General features: G+C 37.1%; 1 protein-coding gene across 9 annotated transcripts in view; it reads right to left on the bottom strand.

Moving 5' to 3' along the window:
- ADGRL2 (adhesion G protein-coupled receptor L2) overlaps nt 1–15,286 on the bottom strand; it is a gene marked incomplete at both ends in the record, with an annotated part of 123,054 nt that overhangs the window by 26,717 nt on the left and 81,051 nt on the right. For 6 of the 9 annotated variants that reach the window (XM_079535359.1, XM_079535360.1, XM_079535361.1 and 3 more), the window contains 5 exons: nt 1,683–1,866; nt 4,756–4,794; nt 5,844–6,029; nt 6,846–6,949; nt 7,491–7,787. In XM_079535359.1, coding sequence (XP_079391485.1) covers nt 1,683–1,866; nt 4,756–4,794; nt 5,844–6,029; nt 6,846–6,949; nt 7,491–7,787 — 810 coding nt within the window. The remainder of the gene's footprint in view (nt 1–1,682; nt 1,867–4,755; nt 4,795–5,843; nt 6,030–6,845; nt 6,950–7,490; nt 7,788–15,286) is intronic. The other 3 variants (XM_079535363.1, XM_079535366.1, XM_079535367.1) reach the window with 1 other exon arrangement.

The following is a 15,286-nucleotide window of genomic DNA, read 5'->3' as shown; positions in this document are numbered from 1 at the left end:
AAAATAATGACATCAAACCTTGCTTTAATGTGTGGGCCTAAAAAATCCATTTAAAAATACTGCAAACATACGTATTGCAGAGAAACATTAATTTTGAAGCTCCTAGTGTCTATGTAGCAACCACAGCCGGCAGATTTAGAACTTCAAGTATTGATTTAAAGAGGTTTTAAAAGTCAGCAAATAAATGCCTAAGTACGCTTATGCTGTGTATTTAGCTAAACAATATTCATACCATTTTGCTTTTTTCCCCCCTATATCTAATTCTGTAGAATGGTTGATAAATAAAATAGTAATGTTAAAATAGTATTTAAACTGAAAACTTAAGGTACCACTTAGCCAGTCAGTTTTAATTTTATATCATACTGCATACTGGGGAGCTTTCATGGGATTAACATTAAAGGTTGGATTCCCTTGGATATGTAAAACATATAAGCTAGAGTGGTCAATTTGGTATCAAGTATCAGTGGTACATTAAACTGGTTTAACTATCACAATGTATGTGCTACAGCCTGTTATCAAAGTTGCTTCTGAAGGTTTATAGGTAGTATTGCAGAACAGTGTCTGAGAATGCAGTCCAAAATTAACTACTTATTTCCTCTCATTTGTATAAGAAAGTATACTTGGACGTGGTAGTTGAAAAATGTTATTTGCTTTTTTCCCTAAGATGTATTTCATTTCTAAGACAAATGCACCTTTACATATAGTCAGACATCTCACTTAGCATGTACACACTGTTCCATGGAGCTCAGTAGACTGTCTGAACATCGCTTCCTAAGATAAACTGTAACACCTCCCATTTCTTTCCTAGTATCTTCCTTCTTAAATATAAACTTAGGTAGAAACATCTTACACAGTTAATATGCAGATACTGAAATGTGGAAAGTCTAATTTCTGCAGTCTACTCCAAGTCTCCATTTTGGTAACTTTTAAATTAGAAGACTTTCAGCTTCCTCTTACGTTGAAACTACATTCATCTTTGTAATAAGATGAAGGAATTTTAATTTTATGCATAGCAATTATTTTTGCTTTAACACATCCCCTGTACCAATATTTGCACATCTCTAATACCAAATCCTTTCATTTCTCTGTCACCACTTAAATTCTAAATTATGCTCCAACTATCTTCAGCTATTTTGTAGTCTCTGGAGCATAGCTATTCTGCATTATGGGAGATGTAGTCCACTGAACACATTTTTACCTGAAGGCAGTCATGTTTAATATAAACATTTTGCCTATGTTCTGAGTGCCTAAAATATTTAACTGGCAGAGTGCATCGTAAAAAGTAATTTAAATTCATTAAGGACAGATTATATAAAATAGAAAAGCATTTCCACAGCCCTACAGAAAACAGTTACCTCAAAAAATCCATACTTTGCCATTTAAGCATTCTTCATATCCATAGGCTCTGCTAATGATTTTTCAGTGGTAAATCAACTTCACAACATCAAGTACTTTCTATTCTACACTGTATTGAGGATACTGAAGAAGAATGCTAATTTTGCAGAACTAAACAAAAGCATTTCACCTCTACTTAGAAATAACTCTTTTCCTACACAGGCAGGTAAAGTACAGCTTTCTATCAAATGGTGCACAGCTCAGCTTTCAAAGAATAATTGTTCTTGTTTTTTGTGTAAAAGCAATTCACAGCACTTTAATTAGTACTTGAAAAGAAATTCACTTACCGATATTTTCTGTGGGCATTGAGACTCTGGTTGGTTCTAAGAGATTATCAGCCAAGACAAAAGCCCCTTCTTCTAATGTATCAAGTAGCATTGTGGCTGCATGGGCTTGTTCCGAAGAATTCATGTCTTTCCAGGACTCCAGAGCTTCAGGCCTGAGCAGGTTGTCCACTGTGTCAACAATTGCCTGCATTCATTAGAAAACTATCATTAGGTCTGATTGCTTTAGGCAGCTGGGGAAAATTTTCAGCATTATCTGGTGACAATTATAATACTTAACTGTCAGAATGATTTACTGTGATTTAATGGCACTAGAAAACTATTTCAACATAAAAATATTTTCCATTCCCTTGCTGGATTAGCATTAATAGAAGTGCAGTTAGCCACTAGCATTGTGTGGTCTATAAGTGTTAAACATGCAGATTTGACTTGTCTTGTATCAGATATAAAGACAGTCATATTAATGTGCTGAAAAAATGTAAAAATAAATGCCAGAAATTTTGCCTGAAGCTTTCATCTTAAAGTTAATGTCAAAATATACAAATTCTATTTAAAAATACTAATGCCAAAATTGGCATTCTGCAGCTTAGGCTAAAATGGCAATAATACTCTTCTGAAAACTTAGCACAACTCATGCAGCCACTGTGCTATAAACTACTTGTCTGTGACAAACTGCCTTCTTTATTACAGGAGGCATGAAATGAAGCTGACTCAATGGATATAAATTAGTCTGGGCCACTCTCACTCCCCCTCCTGTTCCTGTACCTGTTCATAGATACTTAAAAAAAAATTACTAACTCCCATTCCTGCACAAAGGTCAGTTAAAAAAGGAAATCAATAGAGCAAACAAGATGTCCACTGACTGTCCCTGTTATCGGTGAAGGCAAAACTGAAAAGCTGAATAAAGCTGCCATTTTAAGTCCTTCTTGTAACAACTCTATCATTATGTTTTAAGGTTCATTAAGCTGCATATAAAGTAACAGTAAATAAGGAAGAAGATGAATTCAGAGACATGATTACATTATTTTTACAAAATAATCCAATCAATCACAGTAATCAGTTAATCAATTGAAGGCAGGCACTTACATTAATGCATAATGTAGCTGTGCATTGAGTTTGCTGTGCACTGAGTACACCATGCATTGCTGAAACACCCTGTTTACTCTGTCCCATTTGCCTACTCATAATGTGTCATTAAGCCTATGTATAATTTGTTTGATCAATTTAAAAGCATCAGGAATGGAAACAGAACGTAGTGTACAAACAGGAAGATGTTGGTCTGGAATACTGCATTGTGCAAATCAGAATAGGAAAAGTTGGTCAAGGCTTTTGTCAGAGCAAGATTAATTAGCCTAATCCATTTTAATATCCTCTTTCTGTCTGTGTTGTGAACCACCACGACCTTCCTGGCAGGTGGAAGATACTTCGAAGTGACATTAAAGCCTTTTTTCTTTCTCTAACGGGAGACAGAATCGTCAAAACGCTCACACTGATACTGCTGCAGCCATTAACTAGAGTGGAACAGAAATTGGTCTGCAGAGGCCAGATTCATTAGTCACCAAGAAATACAGATTGGAGCCTCTAATCTGAGGTACAAATGAATTCTCTGTCACAAAGTGGGAACTTGCTTCATTTGCATAGTGTAAGTCAGCTTTTGATTTGTAATTTCAAGAGGGTTATTAGTCTTATCTAAGCAGAGAAGCCCATCTGAGACTTACAGAAAATGACACCAGTCGAAAATTAAGGTTGTGCTACGGTTTCTTATGTCTCTCTATATAGTGCTGATGGTATGCATTCATTAATATGAAGCATTTTTTATTTATTATGGGACAAGCTAGCTCTGCATTTTTCCTGTGGTAAATGATCACCTGTCCAATAATACTTCTGAGGCATTCTCTCCACTCAGACAAAGACAATCAGGGAGGTGGAACCCCTCTGACACAGCTGTCCAAGCAAGCCAATTATTGCTCTACTCATGTTAATGTTTATTATTGAAAACAAAGTATGAAAATTCAGTCTGCTCAATGTCTGCTGGGTTTCCTTTTCCTATTCAAAATTACTTTCTGATAAAATCCTATTACATTTATTATTTAAGAAGTGCATTTCTCTCCAGATCTTTGTCTCTTTTTGTCAAATTTTTGCTGTAACTGGACATCTCTTATCCCATTTTCTAAGCAGTAGGATAAAAGACAAACCATCTAATACAGAGAAGTGTCCCTTCAGTAAGAGTTTGAATTTATTATGTTGCAAAGTATTTCAAAGTTCTTTTTAAAAATTGTTCTTACATTTTATCACAGAAGGTACAAGTAAAAACCATATTTTAAAAGAAACTTTGAAAAAATGTGCAATAAAATCTTTCAGAAGCACAGACACAATCTATTCTAGGACATATTTTTCTCCTTATCACAGGTGTGAGGTAGAATTACTGGCATTGTATCACAGAGCAGGAGCTGGCCACTATGGGCAACCATTCTTCCAGAGATAAAAGAAACAGAAAATCAGATAGCAATGTGTTATGCACCTTCCATGTAACCTGACTAATGGGACACATGATACATATTTTACTAGTAAAGCTAGAGAAAAGTTTGTATTTACATTTTATCCTGAAATCATTGAAATTGGCCTTTGTAACAACTCTCAAAACTGTAAGATGGAGTAATTCTACTAGGTATAAGAATACACAAAGAACAAAGCAGGCTATATAATGTACACTTCATGCAAGCAAATTAATTCTAAGCAGTCTTTGATATAAAACGCTATAAGCTGAAGTCACTTCTGTTCATTTCCCAGCTTTTTCGTCTACCCAAAGTCATATTATGAGAGAGACGTTACTTCCAATTCAGGTAATAACTGTTTCTGCTTTGGAACAAGTTGAGGTTAGAGAGGTATAAACTTTGATTTTTATTTTTTTTCTTCTGAGTGTTATACCTGTGCAAAGCCAACATTTGTACAGTTGATATGGGGCACAATACACATTTATCAAAGACTGAAATACATAGGATCATGCAGCAAGATGATAAAGCGTGGCAGGTTGCTGAAGCAGGGAGAAAGCAGGGTGACAGCACATGAGAGATACCTTAAGGTAAGCCCTGCATGTCTTCTCTCGTTTTTGGAGCTTTTTAGTAAGAGAAAAGAAAATCAGAAGTTAGACACATTCTGGAAAGCTTCAGAAATACCCAAAATTTAGTCTGGTGTTTCAAATCCGTAATTCGAACTGTGAAGAGTTTGGACGTTAATTCAGTTTTTGTTCAGTGATGACTACAGAAAAACATCAAACAGGAAACCTTTTTCCCAACCATTATAAAGGTGCCCAGGGATCTTTGTCCCAGCAGTGGGATTTGTGTGAAAAGGTCAAAGGAGAAAATCCTTGCGTAGACACTTTATCTATCCAAGGGAAAACTCTTCTAAGTGTAGCTAGAGATTGTAAATAAAACTATTGCCCAGTCAACAGAGGAGTACACGGAGCTCTCTTTAAAGCAGGCTGAAAAATGTTTTATTTGTAGTTTGTTGACTGAGCTGAGGAAAGGAAGAGGCCATGAAATATAGCATTTCTTATGAGAAAAACTGGAACGGTAACGCTTTTGTGATTTGTACCTAAAACACAACAACATAATTTTTCTCTGAAATGTTTCTCTCAATACTATTCCAGAAAGAAAACAAAAACAAAAACAAAAAACTATGTCTTTGTGGTTTAGATCATCCTAGGAGATATGATCAACTGTAAGCGATGCTGGCATCTTAAAACGTCTAAGAAAATGCTATTATTTTGCAGCAATTCAGATTAAAGCAAAACTGTGCAACCATGCTGAATCCCACTGATTGCTCAGGGATAAAATCTTCACTTATTAAAAATACTGCTTTGGTTGAGGATTTCCATAAGCTAGTGGCCATTTACCTACATTATTTATAATGCATACAAGATTTTAATAAAGGACACACAGCTGTCTTTGAGGACCAGTGAATTTTATTCTACTGTGAATTTTATCTTATGCCCTAAAAAGAAGGTAATTGCAACTTTCCGCTGTGTATCTACTGTTGTTTTACACGTTTATTGCAGAACTATATACACGCAGGAACAAAGTATAGATTAATATTTCTGAAAGGATAAAAAAAAATCAAGGGCAATGGTTATCCCAGCAAGCGGAGGTGAACATAGTTGTGTACCTTGTTATAACTCCTTCCAGCAGAATCTTTTTCACTGGGTCGCAGTTCCTGCAGCTGAGCATCCAAAATGTCCACAAGCTGCTCCATCAGCCTCACTGATGAGCTAACATCGCCAGCAAAGACTGGTCCTTTAGTGTGTTTAGCCAGTTCATTGGCCAGACTAGCAGCATTTTCTCCACTTCTGATCTGAAATGACAATTTATATTATCTCAGCAGGGTCCCTTGTTCTGCTTGCGGCTCCTAATTCCAATTCCCCACGTACCTTTGTTGTGGTGAAATAACCATTTGCACATACATTGAAATCTGCAACTAATTGAGACCAATAACATTCTCTTTATCTCAGAAGATTAAAGGTTCTTAGATCCGTGACACACAAAAGCAGTTCTTAACAGTCATCAAAACCAGAAATCAGACTGGGACTTTTGGGCTAGATCTTCTGTTCATCCTCACTTTATTTTTCTGCCATTATCAGACAGTAAGAAATCTATTTGTTCACACCAGTGCTTGAGGCATTTGAAAGTCAAGTAGCCTGGTACTGACAACAAATTATCCAGTTTTCATAAACTTAGTAAATCTCAGTAGGGAAGGAAAACACAGAAAGTGGCTCTGTGCTCTAATCATACTGTTATTAATGCACTTGTACAAAAATCTATTTATTCAAGTAAAATTCTCCCTGAGCCAATAAACCTTGTTGCATACCAGACTTTTTGCTGTGTGATTTATAATATTTTATTTATTAAGCAAGAACACTAGAAGAGCTATTTTGCTTTAAAATGCTATGAAAACACGTAAGTACAGACTCCACTCAATAACTGAGCACGAGTGTGCCTTACTGGACTTATGAGCCACGCTTTTCTTAAACGCTTTACACACAAAGTACATGCAACTCCTTTTCAAAAGAACACATAGTAATCGGGACAGCTTCAATAAGCTCAATTATTAATGCTTGCAGTTAAAATCTTTAATAATGAGCGAACACCAGATTAAAAGGTTTCAACCAACCTTCTGAGCCAGCTGATTTACCCAGTGTGAGGTGCAGTTGCTAAGATCAGGGCCTTTGGGGTTCCATGTTCCCGTTAAAACCACACAGAGATATGAGGCAGTTCCTACAACAGATGGGGAAAACTACAGTGAAATTGAAACCATTTTTCTGCATGCATTCAGGAAATCAGCAACAATGTGCTCCTTAGCTGTGTTGAATCCTGAATGCCACTAGTATAAGCAGTTGACAATAATTGACAAAAACGTAAGGAAATAAGGTAGATGATAAACAGCAATAAAAAAGTCAAGTGAAAAGTACCAGACGGTTTCTGCAAACAAACAAAAAGCCCTTGATTTTTCCTGGAGCTCATCCAAAGGGGAGCTCATAATGAGAAAGGCAGCTGTAAGTATATTTCATAACAGTCCTCAAGTAAAGACCTAAAATTTGACCTGGATTCTCAAAGCATACATGCAAAGTAATTCTGAATCTACACTCAAATGCAGTTTGTAGATTAGAACCTGACCATTGCCTGTAGATACAGCATTCTCCAAGCAACAAAAAAAATTGTATGACAGGCTGAGATTTAAGAAAAATCACCATGAGAGAGTGGCACAGTGCCTTTGAAATGTCTGCTTGGAATCATGATATATTTTTAAAGGCAATACCTCGTGTTCCTTTGGGGCAAGGCCGTTCAACCATCATTCCTCTTTGTGTCTGAGGCCAACTAATCCCCCTCGCCTCAGTCGGTTCACAGAATCTTTCTGGCAAAGGGAAAAAACTCGTCACAGGGGGAATTTTGGTTGTAGAAACGGGTGGCGGTGGCTTGGGTCCTCTGCTTCCTTCTTTTGTTCCTCCAGCTAATGTTGTGCTTACTGGACCTTTCTGTGATGTAGTGCTAGTGGTTGACGCTGTGGTTTTGTATAGCTCTGCTGAAGAAGTTATTGTCACTGCTGTAGTAGGCACTGCACAGAGAAAATAAGAGTAATAAAAAAGTGAATGATTTCAGAATTATTTTTAAAAAAGTTATTTGTGTAGTTTTAATGGATTCTCTGGTGTCTCCTTTTTTTTTTAACCTTAACATTACTCTTTTGTTATTGCTATCCTGAGTGCTTACGAATTTTTTTCCTCCCAACTCATACCAGCATGAAGTTTCAACACATTCTCTAAACACTTTTTTCCGTAAAAAAAATTGGTAGTTACATTTCTAAAGGCAGAAAGGCAGTCCTAGGGAGTTATCAGTACAAAACAAACATGCTCAAAGCAAATAAAGATTACTTAGCTGCTTCCACAGAAGAAAGAACTCGACAGATAGAGCCATACACGGTACAGTTCAGCTTTGAAAACAAAGGTAGTGGGCTGTAACTAACAGGCACATTTTAAAAACAGATCCAAAAACTTCAAGTCACCCACTACACACCTTCCAGGGAAATAATTCCGATTACATCTTCCTACCCGGCAGTCATTCTGTGTGAAAGAGCTGCAGCATGCCTGATTAGCTTCAAGCAGAACAAACGCATAGCACGGACGTGGTGTTCTGGTGTTTGAACATTGCGGGCTCTAACATCCTTTGTTGATAAAGCAGGTATGAAGCCATGTCTCATGCAAAGCCAGGTGGCAAGCACCTCGTGCAGTCTTTCATGCCACTTGCGGATAGGTTTGGGCCAAATTATTTCTGACCGAAACAAAGAACTGCTCACTCCCTGGCACTACTGGGGCTGGGAGGTGCAGTGGGCCTGGCTCATTTTGTGAGGCTTTGCAGAGATAGCACTCCTTAATGCTTGTGAAGATAACAGTCCATAATTTCTGTTCATCACCTTGAAATGTATATGGAGCAACAGCTGAAAAAATGCAAGTAATGTAACTGAAACAGTCACCATTAATTATTTCCAAATCTTCATTAGTGTTCACAGTGCTTTACAGGCAACCACAAATCCTTGTTCTGAGATTAAATATGCTCAAATCAACTATTTTTTATATCCAAACCAATACAGAAATAAATGAAACTAATTTTAGGATTAACTTAACTGAAGAAGCTGACTTTTTTGTTGTAGCTGGGTTCTGTTGCAGCTAGATCCCTGACCTCTGAGGCATGGACAATTATGTTTTTTATCATGTTCTCTAAATAAGTTCACTAGCAAAATCAAAAGAAGTTCTGCTAAGCTTTCTGTCACCAAATTTATTATTTTTTTAAGTTTGCATATGGAATAATATTAACTTTCACTTGTTTGGAAGATATTTAAACCATACTTCATTTATAATATTTCAGGAGACTCAACTATCATAGAATCATAGAATGCCTTGAGTTGGAAAGAATCTTTTAATTTTTATATGAATTTAGAGTATACATTTTGAACACTGACATCTATTTTTAAAGACCGTATAAAGAGAAATGTTTTTTTATCTCTTTCTTACTCACAAATGACAAACTTCTTCAGCGGCTGTCTTCTCTTCAGCCCAATTCCCAGCTGTCTCACGACAGTCTGTATAATTGTGCTGTATTTGTGGCCCAGCCAGCTACTATGAAACCTACTGAAATCTCTGAATCTGTTCTGCAAGTGTTTGCCTGACATCTTGTGAAACTGCTGTAATTTTATTTTGATTACAATGCATCCAGCCTTTCCCAATTAACATTTGTCAAAAGCATTTGCAATCACTTGCAGCAGTGTCAGGCAATGCCTCTGAATCAGGTCCTAAGGAATGGGAAGCTGCAGGGGACACAAGATGCTGCAAGGGACAACCCATTATTTCTATCCAGTCCCCAACACATTGTGCTAATAGGTACGTATTTAATCACTTAAATGTGTATTAGCATTATTGCAATTACTGCTCAAACCTGTAATGTTTAGGATACCTTTGTCTCAGGAGCAAAACGCCATAGTAAGAATCAAAGCTATTCTATAGAGTTAAGTAGTGAGGCAACAATTTTCAGAACATACTTTATGCTGTACCATCAGCTATAATATTCTGCTGTCTTTATGCAACTTAATGCTACACACTGAAATCAATTCCCAAGCATCTCTTTGTAATCTCTTTTTTAGGAAAAAGACTCCAACTGTCTCTCTCTCTCTCTCAAAAAAAAAAAAAAAAAAAGAAAGAAAAGAAAAAAAGAAAAAGAGACAATATCTAAGATATTTTCTCTTTATTTAAATAAGAAAATTAAGAAGTCGGAATACTAAAGACTGTACCAAGAAATTTCAGGACAGTGTGAAAGCCCAGGAAGAAGAAGGCTGAAAAAATAGGAACACATCATTAGGAATATATCCAGATTTCAGAAGGTGGATCATTTTGTTTTTAATGACCTGTTGGGGAATTTAACCTGAAAGGTCATTGTTCTGAGCTGCAAGAAGACACATGATGGCTTCCACTATCTGACGTGTCCTATGCTTGAAGCCCAGGGTGATGGTACCCACAGGCTCCCAGGCACCTGCAGAGCACTTACATATACAAGATAATGATACTGATGATTTACAAGCTGCAAGTAAAAGGAAGAACAAACTTCTTGTATGGGTCACTGAGCTATCATTCTGAGCAGCTGGGGAAAGTCTGCAGAAGGCTAAAGATTTTTTAGAAAATGCCACGTGACTTCTTGACCATAATTGCTGGAACAAGTTGCACAGAGGTTGTGAATGCCCTGCCCTATGAGGTGTTCAAGGCTAGTTTGGAGGAGGGGACCCTGGGCAATCTGATCTAGCACTTGATCTGGAGGCTGGCAGCCTGTAGAGGAGGGCTTGAAACTTGATGAACCTTGAGGTCCCTTCCAACCTAAGCCACTCTATGATTCTATGATTGATGTGCCAGGGTGAAACAAACCTTTTTTTTCCTTTTTTTTTTTTTTAATATAGTCAGGTCACATTATCAGTTGAAGACAGTCTTTGTACGATAAAAAAAAATAACATCAGCAGGAAGTAAATTCAGAGACTTTTTGAGAGTAATTAACTTACATCTGTTTCATGCAGTTCCTAACAGTTGATTTAAACAGCTATATATGTACTGTGTTTCTAAAAATTAAGACATCACTGGAGTAAAACTTAACACCTGCTTAACAGTGTGATGTCTATAAAAAAAACATAACACAATTGCTTAGGACAGTGGGGGAATAGTAACTTTGTTTCCCCAACTGAGAGTGAGGAATAGATTTAGAGATTTTTTTTTCTTCAATTTTGTATTATTTGCTAACAGGTTTCTACTGTAAGTAGATATTAACTACATTAAAACAAACAAACCAAAACCTCAAAACACAACCACACCCATACGTTCAAAATTGATCTGGGCTGCCCAGATGATTAATCGTTTCTGAAAACACTAATAGTTCCATTTTCATCTCTGCGACTTAAATCATTTTCTAGATTGGCCGCATGGATTTTTCATTTAAACATATGTTTTTACAGGCCAGAAATTTCAATATATTTGAACATTCAAAAACCTAATTCTACACCTTAATTTTCAAAAGGCATCATACACTGGGCTGCTGTGTAAAGCAACAAGGATCAGACATTTGGGCAAACCCAGATTTTCCTGCTTTCTGCTGATTACCATGATGTGCCTATTTTTACACTTCAGTGAATACCAGAGAAGTCACTAAGACTTACTTAATTACCTATATGCTCCGGCTATTATGCTGGCCAGTACTCTACAGATGCTGCAAAATCCCATTTAGTTGAAAGTGAAATGTTTACATGGGCATTTATAAATGTACACCCTGAAAATTATAATAAATACACAACAAAATTAACAAAATGCCTACGATTGAGGAATGTGTTATCTGGTCCCCATTAGGTTATCTGTATTTGTACAGCCTCTCTTTAATCAATCTGTAGCGTAACAGATTCACTAAAATAGCGAAGATCTAATTTACTTAATAATTTGCTGCATGACTTTGTCATAGATTCTTGGTGCTATAAAGATTTATTTGCACTTGCTTACTGTCACTTCAAGCCCTCAGTGATAGCAGCTGACAAGTTTCTGTTCTATCAACACTCACAACATCCTTATTTTCCTGCAGTGATCCAATAAAACTTAATGATGGGTATCATGGTACAAAAGGGGAGACAACCCCAGTTTGAACAGTTTGCACAGTCTGCGCAAATTGGGATGAGTGTAGATGAAATCTCTCCCTAACGCACTGAAACAGAACAAAAGGATTTATCTTTTTGTTCCCAAGGAAACCTTACAATGTAATACTCATTCACTTTTTAAGGGAAAAATTCCCTTCAATCTTCTTAATCTTTTAACTTAAAATTCCTTTTAAAAATCCTATTCCAGCTAGGATTTTTTTGATCTTTGGATGTCTCCTTTAGAAATCACATATGGGAACACAGACACTAAATTTACCAGAAATATAAAAATATGTTCTTTTTTTTGTAGTTGCTTCTCTGCAGGTCCTGATATACTTCTGAATTATTTCAGAGTTAAGGTTTTGACTTTTAAATACAATTTTTACACTTAACCTCAGAAAATATGCTCTTGTGCAGTATCTGAGTGGTACTTGTCAGCTGTAGCTCCAAAAGCCATTTCTACATCTATGTATTACAATTCCCACGAGGAGAGAGGAAAAAAAACAAAAAACCAACATACAGAGACTGAGGTTAAGGGGAGAGTTCTAAAGGCAGCAGACCCAGTTTCCAGGGTAAGATGGTAGCTTGGCTGCAGCAGCAGTGGTTTTAGAAATCAGAAGTCTTCCTGAGGATTACGAAAATAAGGATATGAGGAGCACGTAACACGCACAGTTACAGGAGGAAAAAAATGCTACAGGTCTGCAGTGAAGTTCAAGTCATCATTAGGTTAATTATAGAGGTATTTCTGTGATTTCAATAGGCAGATTTAAGAATTAAAGAAACAATAGAAAGAAAAAAGGCAGGTTTCGAGTCACAAGTGAGTCGCACAGTTTTGGCCCTGGGAGCAAACACAAATCTTGCAGTTCAGAATGTGACTCAAATGTGATAAATTTGTCTTTTATGAAGGAAGAAGATTGTTGTTTTTGAAGCACTTGATAGTAGGAAGTTCAGGTGCAGACAAAAACCGATAGCCAAGACAGACAGAAAAAACGAATCAGTGTCTGTATCATTATTGCTCCCACAGCAACAGAAGGAACACAGATTGCTGACTTTTCTACAATGGCCCCAAGTTAACCACTCAAACAGAAAAGACCATGACTTCCAATTTTGAGCCACTGACCTTGTGACACCATTAAGTACTTGGTATTAAAGTACCATTGCTAAAGACACAAAAAGAAGGTACTCCTACTAGGAGACTTAAAGAATCTTATCCTAACACCTATGTCTTTGAGTGGATGATTAAGAAATCTAAGTCAACCAAAACACACATGCACACAAAAGAAACACAAAAATGCCCTTTACACATCCTTTGTCAAATGTACTGAAAATCTGATCTAAGGCTGCACCTCAAACACTTTGTTCAGTTTTGGGCCCTTCACTATCAGAAATATACTGAGGCACTGAAGCATGTCTGAAGAAGAGAAACAAAGCTGTTGAGGGGTCTGGAGAACGTCTTATGAGGAGCAGCGGAGGGAACTGTGCTTGTTTAGTCTGAAGAAGAGGAGACTCAAGGGAGACCTTATTGCTCTATACATCTGCTTGAAAGAAGGTTATAACGAGGTAGGGGTTAGTCTCTTCTCCCACGTAACTAGCAATAGGATACAAGTAATGGCCTCAAGTTGCATGAAGGGAGGTTCAGGTCAGATAAGAGGAAAAGCTTCTTCTCAGAAATAGTGGTCACACATTAGCACAGGCTGCCCAGGAAGGCGGCAAATTCACTACCCCTGGAAGTGTTTAAGAAACGTGTAGGAGTGGTTTCTTAGGGACTTGGTTAGTGGGTATAGTGAGGATGGATTGATGGCTGGACTTCAAGATCAATCTTAGAGATTTTTTCCAACCTTAATGATTCCATGATCTATATATTACACATATAGATTTTTAAGTTCCATAACAATAGAAGAACTGATCTCTAATTTGTATAGATATTATGGTGAAAGAAAGAGGAGCTGAGAATATAATACAAGTAAAACAGAGTTATAAACTGTATGGAATATCTTCATTTTATAGCAGTACATCTCAAGGACAAGCAAGATAATTTTTCCTTTAATTTAGTAGTCTTTAACTAAAGGCAATTGGCTTAGGCAAAAGAGGAAATGAACTGAAACATTTTTAGAACTGCCACATTCAGATCCATATAGAAATAAAATATTGTTTATTGGCTTTATATAGGAGGAAAAAAATCTTTTGTGAATATATGTATTACATATTCAAATAGTTTCTATATTTTAAAAGGTCACAATCAAAAATGTATTTACTGATGTCTTAATGCATTTAAAACAAAATCTCACAGTTCACTCACAAAAAATACTCCTTTTTTATCTTCATGGATGAACGGGTAAAAAGCTTAAAAGAGAGACAAGCACCCCGCAGCGTGCCCTGGGCCTCTTCTCATCTAGGTCTGGTTGCAATAATGTGTTTCTCCCTCTGCCTTGCATGCCAGCCTCTTCTCATGAAACCCCAGGACATGAGGGGGTGCTAGTGGATGCACAAGTGTCTTTTTGATATTAGACGGGATGCGGCTGAGATGCGTACTTTATCCTATGTTAGAGACTCATAATAAAAACATCATGAAATGTTTCATTGGACACATTGGGTGTTTACTAACACAAATAAAGGACCATACAAAGCCTTTTTCTCTCTCCCTGTTCTTCCTTAACACTTTTTCCCTTAATGCAATGATGTAAAGATTAGCTTCTACCACATTATTTACGGCAGAGCCTGCACCTCTGTTTTCTTCTCTTACTTGTAAAGCTTTTGAGAACTTAAACTACAACTTCATCTGAGTTAAACTGAATGAAAAGTGACATGCCTGAGAACATATGAAAATGAAAGCTTTTTAATGAGATAGGTGGGTATGTCTCTGTTAAGAGCAGCCACCAACCTCTGTAATGAAACGGGGTGCAGGGCCTTCTGAACAGCTCCCTATGCCTGAGCTTAGAGCTAGACACTGGAACTGGCCTGAGCCTAGTATCATACATGGGGAGGTGTGGGGGGACAGACTGGGAATGCCTTCATGTGGCTCTGGAGATTACTAATGCTTTAGTTCTAAACTGCCTTGTTCTGCTGCTTCTTAAGTATTTTTACGTATAGAAAAATTTAAATGTATGTTGATACAGAATCATAACATGGTTTGAGTTGGAAGTAACCTCAAAGGCTGGTTCCAACCCCCTTGCCACAGGCAGTGAAACCTCCCACTAGACTGGACTGCACAGAACCCCATCAAGCCTGGCACTGAATACCTCCAGTGATGGGGCATCCACAGCTTCTCCTGGCAACCTGTTCCACTGCCTCAACATGAGTAATTTCTTCCAAATATCGAATCTCCTCTCTTTTAGTTCAAAGCCATTTCCCTTTGTCTTCTTACTACACTCTCGATAAAAACTCCATCTCCAGCTTTCTAGTAAGCC

The sequence above is a fragment of the Tetrao urogallus genome, assembly GCF_951394365.1.
Source record: "Tetrao urogallus genome assembly, chromosome: 5".
NCBI lineage: Eukaryota > Metazoa > Chordata > Aves > Galliformes > Phasianidae > Tetrao > Tetrao urogallus.
The sequence above is the reverse complement of the archived record's forward strand: the minus strand, read 5'-3'. Positions and strand labels throughout refer to the sequence as shown.